The 17,415-nt window shown below is 41.1% G+C and overlaps 1 protein-coding gene and 1 long non-coding RNA gene across 4 annotated transcripts in view; one reads left to right on the forward strand and one right to left on the reverse strand.

Moving 5' to 3' along the window:
- LOC117225367 (pseudouridylate synthase RPUSD2) overlaps nt 1–17,415 on the reverse strand; it is a 284,921-nt gene that overhangs the window by 43,621 nt on the left and 223,885 nt on the right. For all 3 annotated transcript variants that reach the window (XM_033478888.2, XM_033478890.2, XM_033478889.2), the window contains one exon: nt 7,200–7,422. In XM_033478888.2, the coding sequence (XP_033334779.2) occupies nt 7,200–7,422 (223 nt within the window). The remainder of the gene's footprint in view (nt 1–7,199; nt 7,423–17,415) is intronic.
- On the forward strand, nt 10,680–15,874 carry LOC117225377 (uncharacterized). Its single transcript, XR_013032796.1, has 3 exons — nt 10,680–11,223; nt 12,351–12,626; nt 13,538–15,874. It is a non-coding gene; the product is annotated as an uncharacterized LOC117225377 (long non-coding RNA).

The following is a 17,415-nucleotide window of genomic DNA, read 5'->3' on the forward strand; positions in this document are numbered from 1 at the left end:
AGCCCTGCAGGCGGAGATTAAGAGACCGGAGATACAGCATTAACTTCGTGGAAGGTTATCAAGTTCGCGGCGAGCATTAAGCAAAGAGCATTAACTCAGGAGAATATGAAATTAAAGTTCGTCCGGCTAGTGTCTCCGAAATCATTTGAGAGATCCATATTGAGGATGAAGAAGAACGAGCTGTACTGGACTTCCAGCGGATCGTCCTACAGCGTGGACTAGGTCGATTCTGGAAGATTAAATAAACAAGATGACCGTACAAATTTACAAATAATAATACGACGAATATCAGCTGGCTTGAAACGATTCTAATTTATCCGAAAGAAGAGCGTGACATTTAACGTTCGATTTACGGAGCATTTGCTGTTTTATATTAGTTTATAAAAGTAACAATGTTTTAAGTATTAAACGTTATATTTTAATGCTATTACTATTAAAGATTATACTTTAATACTATTAGTATTAAAGGTTATATTTTAATAATATTAGTATTAAAGATTATATTTTAATACTATTAGTATTAAAGGTTATATCTTAATACTATTAGTAACAATCGTATCTATATTCCGTAAATTTAATTGTTAACATAATTTTTCACATAAAATAATCATCGATATATATTGACGAGTAACATAATAATGAAGAAATGTATGAATTTTTAAATATAATCAAACATAAATAGATAACAAATAAAAAAGAATAAAAAAGAGAAAGGACGAATACACGTAATGGTTCGAAACGATTCAAATTCATTAAAAAGAAGAGCGCGCTGAATTTAAATGTCCTTGCAGATCAGTCTCGAAAAGGATCCAAGGGAAACCGAAGAAAATGTAGATCATCCTGTTAACCCACTTCCAATTGAAACGCATAAAATAAAGATGAATCGAGTTCGCGGAAAATGAAAAATAAATGTTCGAAGGACTGGAATGGCACCGATTCGTCATCGGGTAGAATACGAATCGGATTTAAATTGAAACTGATTCGCAGATCGGCTGCGTCGGCCGGACATGGAACAAGTATCGCGTTACCAGGATTTCCCTGGCCTCGGTCCGCGGGACCGGCGATTAATTCAAGAATGCCACGGCAAATTAATCCTCGTTATCGCTCGAAGACGATCTGCCGCGGAGTGACGTAAGCATCCGCGTTTTATTGTTCGCCGGCAGAGAGATCACGGGCCGGCTGACCCGAATGATCTATCCAGCGACCTTCACCCGCGAGAACGGGTTCTCCGTTGCGAAATCGTCGCGAGAGTGGCCGCGGGGACGATTTCTACGCCGTGCTATCTACCTACTTGCATCTTCCTCTCTTGGCTCGAAGAACCAACTAACCTCGATTACGCTCGCTGCCTCGGACGTTCGATTTTATCGACGAATTTCGAGCCCGTCGCGATCGCGAGTTTCGTGATCTACGGGATCGGGAGGGATCCAAGGAGAGGCCGAGGATCCACGGGGGTCCGAAGGTTGCCGAAAGAGTTAATTGACCGATGCGACACGCTAATTGGCAGGATTCTGCTGTAACCGTGTTGCGCAAATGGATGATTGCCGCGGAGGAGGAGTCTTCTGTTGCGCAACCGCTGTTTCGATTTCGAGTTATTATCGAGCCTATATCGGTCACTCGAAAATTCGGCACCAGGCGGTGGTTTCTTCCTAATAGTTCTTTTAAAGTTGAAGGCTAAAGTTAAAAGGCTAATTTGAGGATAGAACTTCAGATTCTGACAAGATGGCGGATCCTGCATTTATTGATTCACGATTATTAACGCTACGGCAGTTTTCAAATATATATATATTTAAATAATCGACGATCAATGGTTTAAAATTGTTTAAATAATTGCAACAATCTTTTCGATCATCCATGACATTATTTGGGGTAGCGTAATAAATTATTTTGATATTATTCGAGAGATTATCGTCGAGATTCATTGTTGGGGCACACTTCAGTTATCGAATTAATGGATTTAATAAATTTTTAATACAAAATTTAATTATAACGAATTTTTCTTATAAATTTGAATTATAACAGATTTCAATATATATAGTAATTTCAATTATAATATATTCTTCATAGAAATTGAAATCGATTGATTTTAAATGGAATGAAATCAGTTACAATAAACTTTTAATAGTTTTAATTTAATAAATAGAAAATTTAATTATAATGAATCCTTATAATAAATCTGAGGTATGATAGTTTACCATAGAAATGTTAATTAGAACATATATTCTTCATAGAAATTTAAATCGATTGATTCTAAATTATAATAAACTTCTAATACAAAATTTAATTATAATAAACTTTTAATACAAAATTTAATTATAATAAATTTTGATCATACTCTCTACAAAAATTTCGATTTTCGTGAGCACGTTCGCAGGCGAAAAAATAATGATCAGCCTTCGAAAATGCTAGGCCTCCTTTAAAAAAGGAAAGGCTTGCCGTTACTGGCATGCAATTATGGTAATAGCATCTCCGAGAAGGCCAAGACGGACGCGGATACTTCGCGTTCGGACGTGTCAGCAGGATTACACTCGCGGAAGATTGTGCGCGTCGAGCGGAAGTTGCATCGAGGAGAAAGGACATCCTCTTTTCTTTACGGCCGGCCTTCGGGAACGCGAGGAAAAATCGCGGACCTTGTCCCGGTATACGATAACTGCGCTGATAATGCCAGGCTAGCCTGGCAGACGACGCGTTTGAACAACGGGCGTGGATTCCTTTTGATATCCGTGCCAAGGATATCACGGCCGCGCGGCACCTACGAGGATAACGGGAGTCCATTGTCGCCGGTGCTTAGAAACACTCGGCGCAGAACAGAGTTCTGCTGTAGTACGAGACTCTGCTATAGCTCTACTGTCCCGATATTTCCTGAAAGTGGATCGTCCTGCTGGATAATTCGCGGCAGGACGACCCGGCGATTGGCCGTTGTTCAATTTGTACAGACATCCTGCTACAGGATGTCTCCACATCAGGGTTGAACGAAATTATATTCGGATAAAATTGTGCTCGATAGTATCGAGTATTCGATCGAGTACATATTTATCTACATACAAATTGATTTGAACGAGTATTCATTCGAATAAGATTTTATTCAAATGAGAATTTTTACTCGTAAAGGAATTCATACCGGAAATAAAATTGATTCGAATAAAAATGATAGAATGTAAAATGTTTTTTCATAGTTTCTCGATTGATTTATTTCATATCAGTCATTTGAATAAAAAATTATTCGAATTATTCGAATTATCCAAATAAAAAATTAGTTGAATTATTCGAATTATCCAAATAAAAAATTAGTTGAATTATTCGAATAAAAAGATAGAATAATTTATGATGAATTATTCGAAGAAATAGATAGAACAATTTATGATGAATTACTCGAATAAAATATTCGACTAAAAGGAATTCAATCGGACGATTATCTTAGATAAATATTTATTCGAAACGATCCGAATAATGGCAAAATCTGTCGTTGTTCGAGAAGGGAAATATAAGCTCGCGATATGTGAGCCTACGAACAGAAATTTTGTTTCGGACTTACTGAAAACATGAAACAGCTTCTACGGAGATTTTTTAATGTACACATGCGTGCAATTTGCGTAGGAGAATGAAAGTTGGGAAGTAGTTAACGCTCGGTGTTAAATACGATGGATTTAAAAATGAACTGAAAGCGTGCATTTCGTGCATAATTCCGACTTTATTGTATTAACCTAGGAAGAGGGAAAATTACGCGGACGCAGGTAGCGCAAGAATATTTATGAATTTTTTAGCACACCGTAGGAAAAAGTTAAATGTCGTCTATTAAATAACCTTCGACGGCGGTAACTAAAAACTTGTTTCCAAGAATCCTTGCACGAAGAATTGCATCGCATTAATCTGCTGTAAAATGAAGCTAGAACAGAGTTCGATTGATTTCCTACAAAAAAAAACATGTATTTAAAATGTAACTGATTACATCGTCGCTGTTACGTTTAGCCGTTTTTCTAAATGTTTTCGATTCACCGTCCAGTCTCAATTTTCCAATTGTTTGTCAGATGTTGTTCAAAACACGAAACCGAAACCGGCAAACGTCATCGGGAACCATCGCAACCCCTCTGCGCAACAACGATCTCCCGCGAGTATTTCCGAAAACTCGAAAGGGGGGGGGGGTGAGAGAAGGAGGAGGAGGAAAAAAAATATCAGAGTTTACAAATGGTAATTTCAAGTCCGCGGCGGCGACACAAAAAATCAACCCTGTCCCGCTTTCGGTTTACGTGTGGCCCGCATTCGCGGTGTATAAATATTACAACGGAAAATATTGGCTGTCACACGCGGCGCAGTGGTTCTCATTCACCGATGAAAAGCAAATACAACGGACGGCCGAAACAAAAGCGACGCGCGGAAACACAATAAACAATCAACTCGCCCGCGCAGATGGCACATTTCGTGGACGGAAGAAAAGATCGAACGACCAAAAAAATATATGTGGAACGCGTTTCGCCGTTAATTGCGTTCGCCGTCGGGCGGCGAAGCTTCATTTAATATTATTATTCGTCGCTGTACACTCGTTTGTTTTCTCAGTATCTCTTTGTTAACAGAAAGAGAACATTGTACCGACGATGTTACATTTGCATGATCAATTTTGCAGTTTAGATATTCAATTGTTTTTCTTTAAATTATTGCGAAAACGGCCAGAAGACGCTCACCAGGATGTGTTGGTTAAACGTTCGTTACTCTAACCAAAGAATGGACTTATTTATTATTTTTTTACTTATTATTAGTTCTTATTTCTTATTATTTTATTTTTATTTTATTTATTATTATCATCTTTCTCTTACTATCATTTATTTATTTTGAAAAAAGAAGTATCGGCGTGTCTTGAACAGACTTCTACAAAATAGGCTTGGCGGTCGACGTGTCGAAGGACAATTGTACGAACGACCAATGACCAAAGCAACGCGAACCGACGATTTTAAAACGACCGGTGATCGAAACGGCTCGACGCCGATGAAGAAAATTCGTCGGAACGCTCGAGGAACGCGAATAAACGGCGACGAATGAACGCGTCGTCTAAACGAGAACGAGCTTCCGAATCGTCGCGATCCGCGGACGAGAATCCGTATCTCGTCGCGAAATAATTACACGGTGCTGGTGGAACGAACGGCTTTCCTTTATTTGTCCCGAGCCCGGGGAATAATATAACCGCGAGCGCGCGAGAGCGTTCGGCAAACTCGACGAGAAGCGGAGGAGATCCGCTTCGGGGCGCGTTCTGTTCTCCTCGGAGCGTTTCATTCGCCGGTTTCTTTTGTTGATCGAGCTTTCAACTTCCCGTCCGATCCGCGATCACAAAGAAGAAAACAGACCGCGAAGAAGACGCGCGTGTTCCGTCCGTCTCGTCGATGCCCGGCGAAGGCTCGTTTCTCGGAGCGAACGAGACCGAGGCTCTTCTTCGACTAACGATCGATCCGAAGTTCGGCTCATTAGGCGATCAATTGCCGGTGAATAATTCGATTATTCTTCCGAGTACTCCGGCAAAATCAACCGGAAGAGACGCACGCACACACGCACACATACACACGCACACACCGGGGCCACAGGACGCGCACGAAACACAAGAACACCGGCTTCCGGTGAGCCGAGTCAGCTGCGAAACTGATCGCCGAAGATGCTAACTCGAGAAATCGCTCGGTTTCCCTGGCTACATCTTCATGTACTCGCATTTTTTAATCGTTACTGATTTTTGTGTCTCGTTTTTTCAACTCAGGATCGCGCGATTCCGAAATTGTTGGATCGCAGACTTTGCATTCGGTTGCAACTTTTAAGCGTTTTTGTGGCTACGATGCTTACGTAATTCAAGAATTCTGGCAACCTAATGTTATATGCATTTTTGGGTAATTTACATAACGTGTTCATTCGATGCCCGCTTCGCCGCTCGTGTTTAATTTAACGTTAATATCTGCACGGATCAAGGTAGAGCAGTATGTAAATATGGAGCCTCATAATTAATGATTTAATTTCATTTCATTTATCTTAATGTCATTTCATTTCATTTTATTTACATCAATTTAATTTAATGTAACTTAACTTGATCCAATTTCATTCGATTTAACATAATTTAGTACAATTTAATTTAATTCAGTTTCATTTAATTTATGTAATTTTACAAAAATTCAACATGATAACAGTAATAATAATAATAATAATAATAATAATTGTAGTAGTAAGAAAACAATATAATTATAGTATGCAAATGCAAGGACAAACGTAAACGTAGGATAACGTGCGGGTGAACAAATATGTTCGACACTTTCGCATGGGAACAACAAACGATATAAATATATATTTGTAAACGATAATGATGGATAATTATCTTGGATAATTATATTGTCTCAAATTACTTTATTGCGACGCGCAATAAAGATAACAACGAAGTAACAGCAACGAAAAGATGATAAAAACAACGATGGATAGTTTAAATAACAGCGAAAATATCGCGCTTAAGGATTAGTAAATACAGAGATAAAAGAGATACCACTAACATGTGTCTACATCAAACGAAAACCAGTCCATTGTCATTTCGTATTTTTGCCATTTCTAATCGAGCATTTTCGAGCCCACGTATACATGACATTTTCTTCTTACTTTCGCTCGTCTAATACGTCGAGATTGATTAAAATCACGAACGAAGAAGTCAACATCGTTAGCCTAAGGCTTGACTAAATTATACCGTGAAAGAAAACGATTGTAAAATGTGCAACCTGACCTTCGCAGCTACTTTGATGGGAATATCGTCTACTATGTTTTATCGGGACAGAAAAAACACCGATGAATAATACAAACTGAGAACCTTGTTAGGGCGATGCGCATTATTCCGGTAAAAGAAAACGATTATAAAGAGTGCAACGTGACCTTCGCCACCACTTTAATACTGGAAAGATAGTCTACTACATTTTATCGAGACAGGAAAAAAAACCAATGAATAAACCAATGAATAGGAGTCGAACAAGAAGCTCGTTTACATGTCTGCGAATCGAGCTCTTTTCCGAATATCGCGAAGAGGTGCACCGTGATCGAGGAAGGCGGGAAAGTAGAAGACTTTGCTTCCACGACGAGAGAATTTGAAGCACTAGCGGGGACCGGATTGGAGGAAATCGTGCGGATCAGTTTCGCAGCTAGGTGGACAACGTGTACGAGCAGCTTCGCTGCCGCGTGTGGGTTTCTCCTCTTACCTGTGCACGACGTTCGCCAGCAGATCATTGTGCCGCAATCTGTAATCGACGTCCACCTTCTGATAGTTGACCGTCAGGGTCCCGGCCCGGATGCACCGCTCGTACTCCTCCGCGGGATGCGCGCGGAACTCCCTCGCGAACACCTCGAGTATCTTCTCGCCGACCCATCTTCCTTTCGTGAACGTGGTGAACGTGAAGTAGTACGGGTACACCTTCCTCAGACCTGCCGGGAGAACCAAACACAATCGATTATGGTACGATCCACGAAGAAATTGGTTTTTATCGCTCTCGAATGTCCTTCCCAATGGAAGTCATCGCAATCGACGACCGTCGACGTCCTTTATGGACAAGAATCCTTGCATATTCGGTCTACTAATTCGTTAATTGATCCGGAACCGAAGGGAACAGCAACGAATTTGCAGCATGCTATGCATCTCTAACGTCGGATTCTACAAATGCACGAAATCCACGATCTAAATGTAATCGATCTCTTCCGATATTTCCAAAATTATTAGACGAGAGCTGTTGCGAAAATTATTCGACGAAAACTGTTGCAGAAATTATTGGGCAAAAGTTGTTAGACGAAAGCTATTAGAAAAATGATTAGGCGAAAATTGTTACAGAAATTATTACACAGAAGCTATCGCAAAAATTATTAGACCAAAGCTATTAGAAGAATGATAGGACGAAAGTTGTTGCAAAAATGATTAGACGAAAATTGTTACAGAAATTATTACACAGAAGCTATCGCAAAAATTATTAGACCAAAGCTATTAGAAGAATGATAGGACGAAAGTTGTTGCAAAAATGATTAGGCGAAAATTGTTACAGAAATTATTACACAGAAGCTATCACAAAAATTATTAGACCAAAGCTATTAGAAGAATGATAGGACGAAAGCTGTTGCAAAAATGATTAGACGAAAATTGTTACAGAAATTATTACACAGAAGCTATCGCAAAAATTATTAGACCAAAGCTATTAGAAGAATGATAGGACGAAAGTTGTTGCAAAAATGATTAGACGAAAATTGTTACAGAAATTATTACACAGAAGCTATCGCAAAAATTATTAGACCAAAGCTATTAGAAGAATGATAGGACGAAAGCTGTTGCAAAAATGATTAGACGAAAATTGTTACAGAAATTATTACACAGAAGCTATCGCAAAAATTATTAGACCAAAGCTATTAGAAGGACGATAGAACGAAAGCTGTTGCAAAAATGATTAGACGAAAATTGTTACAGAAATTATTAGACACAAGCTGCTACAAAAATTATTATACCAAAGCTATTGCAAAACTTATTGGACAAGAACGATTACAAGAATGATTGGACAAAAGCTGTTAGAAAAATGATTAGACGAAACGTCGATTAGATAAAAAATCGTCTACAGTCGAATTCGTAGTTCGACTCGCAACTGACTCTTGCATTCCAGACGGAGATCAGTATCGGCCTGATGATCCACGGGATTGAGAACCCTCCGAGCAAAGTTTCGAGCCCGCAGCGTCGACAATGAAGCGTCAGTCCAACAATTTCTAGGCCAGGCTAGCGCCGTCGGCTTTCGGAGACGTTAAACGCGTTATCGCGGCGCACGCGTGTCATGCGGCGGCGTATTAATAAACAAATAAATTTATTGGCCGATATATAACCGCGTCCGCGGGCTTCGCAGCCGACTGACAAGCGCATTCGTCGCGTCTCCAGCCGGAACAACAGGTGCAACCCGCGCGCGATAATAAATCGCGTACGCGTATCCGCGTTTCGGTCGTTTACGTAAGCTGAAACAAGACCACTGGGGGAGAGGAGAGAGAGAGAGAGAGAGAGAGAGAGAGAGAGAGAGAGAGAGAGAGGTGAGAGAGAGAGAGAGAAAGACAGAGAGAGAGAGAGAGAGAGAGAGAGAGAGGTGAGAGAGAGAGGTGAGAGAGAGAGAGAAAGACAGAGAGAGAGAGAGAGAGAGAGAGGTGAGAGCGAGAGAGAGAGGTGAGAGAGAGAGAGAGAGAGAGGTGAGAGCGAGAGAGAGAGGTGAGAGAGAGAGAGAGAGAGAGAGAGAGAGAGAGAGAGAGAGACAGAGAGAAAGAGAGATAGGCAGCGAGAGAAATAAAGAAACAGAGAGACATAAGGACAGAGAGAGGAAGAAAAAGGGGGAAAGAGAGAAAGAAAAAGCGAGAAAAAGAGAAAGAGAGAATGAGATATATAGAAAGAGGGAGATAGAGATAGAGAGAGAGAAAGAGAGACAGAGAGGGAAAGGTCACAGAAAGAAGAATGACAGAGTAGCCTTCCAAGTCCCGAGTCCAGTAATCCCGTTATTATAATCTTTAAATAGTGTCGCGCGTGCAGCGCCTCGCCTTCGGTCGCGCGATTGTTTCGTAATTAATTACAGATTGGCACGGAATCCGCGCCAGCGGATCCGCTCGCCCGAAAATAAGCCCGGAGGATCGGGCCAATCGCGAGTACTCGCGATAAATCCAGTCTCTGTCGGGCCGATTAAACCTCGACGAATTTTTCTTCGTCGCCGTTCTTGGCCGTCGACCAACCTAGACACCGTATTCTGGACTTTCAAGGACGATTTATTGCCATTATTTATTTACCCGACGGCAAAACGAAACACCAACGACCGCGTATAATTAACACGCACACGATGCCGAAACGCGGTTGCGTAATCGGACAGCAGGTTCGAATCGCGCGCCAAAAATCACGATGCGTGCGCGGTTTATTCGAATCTGTACGATTATTTATTTCATATGGAAATTAAACGTTCCATAGTTCGATCCACAAATCGACGATTTATATTCGTCGTTTCACTTTCGCGGCATTTTTCTAACGATAATTCAAATGTTCATTAGTATATTTAAACTTGTCGATCTTCGAACAGCTGTAACTTCGTTGAAAGCTATCATAAAACTATGATCCTTTTTTTAAATTAAAGCTTGAAATCTCTACTTTACGACATCATATTCTAATTTTTCATATCATGCAACCGTATCGCTATAGTATCCTGTAGGAAAAAGAAGTGCAACGTTTTTCGCTATCATGAACGTGCCCTCATATTTAGGATATACAGTCTTAGGGTTACCTGATATTAACAATTAGAATACGGTATCGTAAAGTAAAGATTTCAAGGTTTAATTTTTGAAAAATGTCATAATTTTATGATAGTTTTTAACAAAGTTACAGCTGGTCAAATATTGAGAATTTCTCGGCGAAAAGTTAGCGATGCTTTATTTTTGCTGTCGACTGTATTTACGATCAATACAAAACTACGCGCACATATCGTCATGGTATGTGTGTCTGGCGTTAAATTACAGCAGAGAGAAACTGGGATCATTCTGTCCTGGAATCATTAAAATCCGCAGGAACGTTGAGCTCGGAGCAGATCGCGAGCAAAGTCGGCTTTTTAATTGCACCGATTTCGCAGCCGCCGAAAACGATGTACAAACGAATCCAAACATATTTACGCAACAGGATACGATCGGAAGCCCGCGGTATTCGTCGGGGTTCAATTTACCGGTGAAACGGAACGGGAATTCTAAACGCGTATGAAAATGACCGCTAAAATTTCACCGCGACCGACGTGATATTCATAGCGAATTTTCATACGAAATTTCATTCCACACGGCGCGTTAATTCGCGTTCATTAGCGCGACTCTTAACCGAATTCGTTCGGCCGTTCCCGATACGGGGGCGGTTCTCGTTTCGTTACAACGATATTTCATCAAAAGCTTGTCGACAGGCATCGGCGATTCGCGATTATTCGTTGACACCGTTGCGTAACGGTCTCACATAAATTGCGCGGGCAACGGAGATAAAAAAGAAAATGCCTGCGAAATTATGTTACTTATTTCGCTGTTGTCGATTACCGTTCGACGTCGCCGTGTCGGCCGTGAATCGGCCGTTAAACGAAGAATTTCGAGTTGCAGCCTTTATCGCGCCACCCGCACATTTAATATCAACGTTCGACCGGAAGGATCGATACACGTTTTATTTATCCCGGCGATTGTACCGCGACGTGTCAATTATTGTTATTAGTAAGTGGATATTCGTTTCTCCGTCCCACATTTTTCGTTTCGAAAAAAGTGCTATTGTCTTAATACAATACGATCCGGACTGTTTGTGCGAAAACTTTTGTGTGTTGCCTACTTTAACCCTTTGCACTCGAAGTTTTTTTTGAGTCATATTACCAGCAACTCGAAGCCATTTTAGTGAAAAGATCATATTCACATGTAAGTTCATGATATAAGCATTAAAAGAAAAGTCATCGTTGTATGCTATTATTTTTTTAATTGTTTATGGATACAAACGTCATTTGTCACCAACAGCGAAACATCCTATAACTAATTTTTACGATTTGTTTTTGTTCTTATGTTAAAAACTGAAAATTATTTGCATTGTCTCCGTAGCGGAGCCCTCGAGTTTGAAGACAAATTTTAAATGGCTCCGCTCCGGAGCCCTCGAGTGCAAAGGGTTAAATTTGTTACATCACTTTACAAAAATTGATGTATTGGGCTGGCAACTAAGTAATTGCCGATTTGTTCAATGAAATAAAAAATTTTCTTTTACTTGGAATGAAGTTTAATCTGTAATGAATTTTCCATTTTTGTTCGATGACCTTTTGCCATCTCTCTGGCAACTTGAAAATTCCACGCTCGTAGAAAGTCTGATCCCTTTCGGCCAAAAACTGAGTTAAGTGAGATTTTACAGCGTCATCATCATTAAAAGTTTTACCACGAAGGGAGTTGTCCAGGGATCGAAATAAGTGGTAATCCGATGGCGCGAGATCAGGGCTACATGGTGGGTGTAACATCAATTCCCAACCAATATCCATCAATTTTTGCCGAGTGGACAAAGACGTATGCGGCCTAGCATTGTCCTGCTGGAAAATGACACCTTTACGATTGACCAATTCTAGTCGCTTTTTTCCTTGACCGCTACATTCAGTTTGTTCAGTTGCTAACATTCACGGATAATAAAAAATAACATAAGAATAATAATAACAATTTTATAATATAACATTTGCGGATATCATAAAAATGGGAGTGAGAGACATCTATAACTGAAATCGGCAATTACTTAGTTGTCAACCCAATAATTTACAAAATATCAGCATTAAAGTTTTAATAAGTTCTTTTAATAAGTTTTGACTATATATTTTTAGTTCTCCGGCATTTCACGGACAATCAAGGATATGACTGTTTTTAGTTATTCGGACGTTGATGTGTTAAGAGGAAGAGGAAGTGAACAATTAATTCGATACACTTGAAAACAAGATATCGAGTTCTAATAAAGGAAATGACGTTTTAGAAATGTTCAAAATATATTCACAAATTTGTGTGTCTCAATAGCATCGCCAGTTCTTGTGCGAAGTTTGAAAACTGAACAGAGTCCGTGTGACCCAGTACGACATACACGATTTACACACAAAGTCCGGCAGGTGGGTTAAACGAGTCGTGCGATAATATATGTTAATGTAACTATTTCAAAATTCACGTATTCCTACATTAACTCGGCGAGCTTGTACTTACTAATTTGGAAATATTCAATATTTACTGAAACAATAACTAGCAGTAATTGGCAGTCTGTTTAAGGGTTAATATTAACTTAAACACTGGTATACGTCGATAGAAAAGGTACATACACTAACTTCTACAAATATTTGGCTGAGATACGATTAAAAATGTTATTACTTTATTTTGTCGCTATATATTCGCATACAATGAACATTTATGAATTCTATCAAAGTGTTGAAAAATTATGAAATATCAGATATTTATAAAAAACTGTCTGCAGAGTCGGATGCAGTGGTCAGATTTCGTGTAAGATAACTCCTTTTCGTAAACGTGTAAATATATTGCGTGGAAAATACGTTCTCCAGAATTTTTTTAAACTATAACCGTCGTTTAACGGTACTTAGAAGCAGAAAATATTATAAATATCGATACTGACATGTTCAGAAATCTCTTCTCTATCTTTCGAGAACCTAATTAACCCTTTGCAGTCGAGTGGCGACTCTAAGATACCACCAAAAATTGTCCACGTTTCAAAATAATTTTAATATTATCAAGTTTGTTTCTATTTTAAGAACGGTTAAAACTGTAACCATTACATGAGTCCCAAAATTCAATGCCATATGCATAAAATGCACTAGGTTGTACAAAATGGAAATAATTTAGGTCAGAAAAACTATTTTGGATTTAGAGTTAAAATGGCTCTGACTGCAAAGGGTTGAATCTTTCTAACCTTTTCAGTTTTCACATAATATCTTATTTTTGTCAAAAACTGAACGTAATCTCGAAAATTCAAATTTTTCGAAAACTGCGGGTGACGCAGTAATTTCGTTTACAGATTCATATTTTGGGAGTTCTACGAGGATCGTCCATTGGATATTACAAGATAGTAATCGCGTCTTCTCCGCGCGAAATCCTCCTCTATCCAGACGATTCTCCGAAGATCACACGAGTCGGAGTTTCCCTGCTCGGAAAAACCGCAGGATCGGCTTCGTAAATTCCGACTCTGGATCTTCTTCGGGAACCGACTACTCGGAGGGTAGTTGGAGCGTGTCGCGGCGGGGGCGGCCGGGGGAGATCGGCCGGGGGATGATCTTCCGAAAAGTCAGATGAATTTTCAAGCCTCGAGGCGGGCGAAAGGCAAGGGAAGGGATTCCGAGAGGCAGCGGTGCACAAATCGTTAGCGAGAGGACGGTTTTCGGAAAAGGGGTTGCTTCTACCACCTCCCGCGCCCTCCTCTTTCTTCGTTTCCGCGTGCAAGCGAGCGTGCGGATCCGCGCGAACGCGTTCCTGCAGTTCTGCCGCGTCGACCCGCAGCCACCGATTCGTCGCCGGCCAACTGGGGCGTTTAAACGATCGACAGTACCTGTTTCTGGTGTCTTTTGTACAGGACCTACCATTTGACCTGGCCAGATTATGAAGGGCGTCCATTTTTAGCGTTACCTTTAAATTTCGCGCCGTTTGAACTTCTTGTACGAGATCGACGGATATTATTTGACATTTTACAAGCAGAAGTATAGAGAGATATTTGATTCAACAACGCCTGTTTATTGTTAAAAATTATTACAAATCTGATGAAAGTTATGCAGAAGTTGGAAGACAATTTCGTGCAGAATATGGAAGAGAAAACTGTCCGTAAAACATGCAAATCAAAAGAATTTAATAATTTAAAGAAAGGTCATCCTTAGGAATTTCTTTCTCAGAAGCCAGAATACATAACTCAAAAAACCTTTTCGCACTCGAATTGGCCTACTTTAGACAGTACCCCATAATTTTTCTACCCAAAATTTGTTCTCAATTACAAAATTATCGCTGTTCTGCCAATCGTTTTTCTAGAAATATCGAAAGGCAAGGAGATATTGAGGAATTTCTGTTGCAAAATCTGTAAGACATAATTGAAAAAACCCTTCTGCATTTAAAACAGTCTTATTCGGCGAACAGTTCAAAATTTTCTCATCCAAAAATATCCCCGAGGTGCACAATTATGGCAGATTACCCGGAGGTCCTTCGGAGAGGCCGCGCGACGAAAGGAACGTCCTGTAAGTGGCCCACATCGAGTCGGGAACGCTTCCAGCCTGGTCTCCGTCGAGAATAAAGTTACAAAGGGGTTGGATCCGGCCGAGGAGAATCGCCCGACTCCATTTTCGCAATTAAAATCATTTTAATTAAACATCTGGATAGGTTCGATCGACTCGGCGAGCCGGAAGCGCTCGAAAAGACCGCCGCGCGGATAAAAGGTGACAGAGGGTGCCGGGAAACGGGGCGCCGGGGGGGGGCGGAAAGCAGAGGAGTGGGCTTTCTCCTTTTCATCGAAGAAAAAGATTACCCTGCAGTTTATGGAGCGAGGTTCGAGAGGGTGTGTCATCGAATCGAGAGCGTCCCAGCGTGCAATCTTCGGCGCGAAAGAGTGACAAGACCCAGGGAACCTTTCCTCGGCGAGAGACGCTCTAATGGTCTAATTAATTGAAACGCGATGACGATCTCCTCCGCCGAAATGCCTCTGATTTCTCTCCGGCGTTCACGGATCGCCTGTTCCAGCTCGGCCCGGCATTTCGTATCGGCGATTAATTGAAAAACGACTGCTGGATGCACTGTCGCCGATGCAAGCGCGGCTTCATAATGGTGAATTACATTCGGCGGCAAGCATATTGAAATATTAACACCGGCCTCGATGCTCGGCTAATTAATATTTGCTGCGCTAATGTTTGCCGCGTTAAAACTGCACTCGGATCGCCGAGTGCTAATTTATTTATTTCTGCACGGCGTCGAATCGAAAAGCCAAGTTCCCGCCGGAATTAACGTGTTCAGAATTCACTCATTCGCGACTGAATGTCCTCCGTTTTCAATTCCAAGCTCCGGAGAGCTTCCAGCGAGAATTTATTGTACACTGAGATCGAAATAATATTGTATTTTTTTTCTCGTCAATATTCATGGGTTAGGATCAATGCACAAATATAACAAATATTCACCCCTTGCTGTACATAGACGAGTGTGACTCGTCACGGAGAGTTCTAATAAAAATATTCATTGCGTAAATTATTGTATTTCATTCGAGTTTAATTTGCTGTACTCTATTTTATTCTATTTTATTTTACTTTTGTTTTATTTGTAAAATTGTAATCCGTAAGGAAATCAATGAACTTCGTTAATAATAATCCGTTAAGTATGGACCTTATTCCCTCTTTTTTTAAGCCGGAACAAAACTTTCCTTTCTTGTTATTAAATCATTACAATCGAAAGAGTACTAGCCATGCTAACTACGAAGGAAATAATACGGCGAGGGATTCAAGGAAATTAATATAGAAAGGGGTTAACGACGAAATCGGAATCGAAGAAACAGATTCTGGGGCAAAGAGGCCACCTTAAAAATCGCCAAGAAGATTTTTCCGACGGAACAGCTCCTCCGTTCGAAGCTCTCGTTGCAGAAAGACGATCCCGCGCCGTTTTCCCGGGAACCCGGTAATTTATCCGATATCGTTCGCTCCGACAGCCCCCCGAAAAATCTCGTTTAATACAGTAGAGAAATTCTGAGCGCGGATCGAACGATCTAATTTGTAGGCTCCAATCGATGCCGGATGGGATACGAAACAAGACGAACGCCCGAGAAAAATAGACGAGCGGAAATCGACGTCGGCGGACCCCGAGGGGTTGGGGGACGGAGGGCAACGAGTACAGTATCGAGCCGAGAAAAATCGAACGGAAAGAAGCCCGGAGATTCCTCGACATTCCGGGGCAATCGTCCACGGAATTGCAGCGATCTGTGCAACCAGGAATTACTCGCGGAAAGCAATCGGCTCCCTTTTAGCCGGCCGTCCGATCGGCCGGCACGAGGATTCTAGCCGAATTAAAGGGAGACCCTAACTGGGAGTTTCGACTCGGCGCGGGGACGGTCCGTGAAACGTGAAAAACTGCCGGGGCACCCCGCGAGCTGCAACTGGGGGGGATCGGCATCGAGAAAAAACACTGCCGCATCATCGGCCGAATCATCCCTTGCTTACCGCCCTTTTGTCTCCCGTTCCGGCTCGATTACTATCATAACAATTCCGGGGAACGAGCCGTTATCCGATGAATGCGCCGTGCTTTTCCATCAATAAAAGCTTCCAGTAATTATTTTCGGGAGATTTTATTCCTGCAATTTGAAACTCGTCGATCTGGATACTGTGCTTTTCTCTCGGTGGTTTATTTTCATGATTATTGCGACGAGAATTCGTAGATGAAAATCTTTCAATCGAAATCAATATTTGTCAAGTGGACAACTGTGCTCTTCTTTCAGCAATTCGTTTTAGTAAGGCTCTTCAAATTCGATTTAATTTTTATCAAATTGAACATTTATTAAGAGAATTCGAAAGAATTATCGTCTTCCATCGAAGACTCGAATATGCGTCATCCGAAGCAAACGTGTCGACGTGACTTCCTGGACGAAAATATCGAAGAGAAGCGAGAATAATTTGGCTGTAATCGTCTAGCAATCGAAGAGGAAGCGTTTGAAAAGTTGTGCGACGAGCGCGGAGCAGGGGGATGAAGTAAGGAGGAGACACCGCTCGAACGAAAGTGCGCAAGGACACGGTGAAAAGGGTGCTGCGATCGACGCGTTGAGCTCTGTTTGACGATCGCGCGGTCCCCCGGCTTCGGCATCCCCTACGAACGAGAATAATCGTCCGCGTCTGCGAAATTCACGAACGGCAGCGAGATATCGTTAAATATTTGTGCCGGGTG

This window comes from Megalopta genalis, chromosome 2 (genome assembly GCF_051020955.1).
Source record: "Megalopta genalis isolate 19385.01 chromosome 2, iyMegGena1_principal, whole genome shotgun sequence".
Taxonomy (NCBI): Eukaryota; Metazoa; Arthropoda; class Insecta; order Hymenoptera; family Halictidae; genus Megalopta; species Megalopta genalis.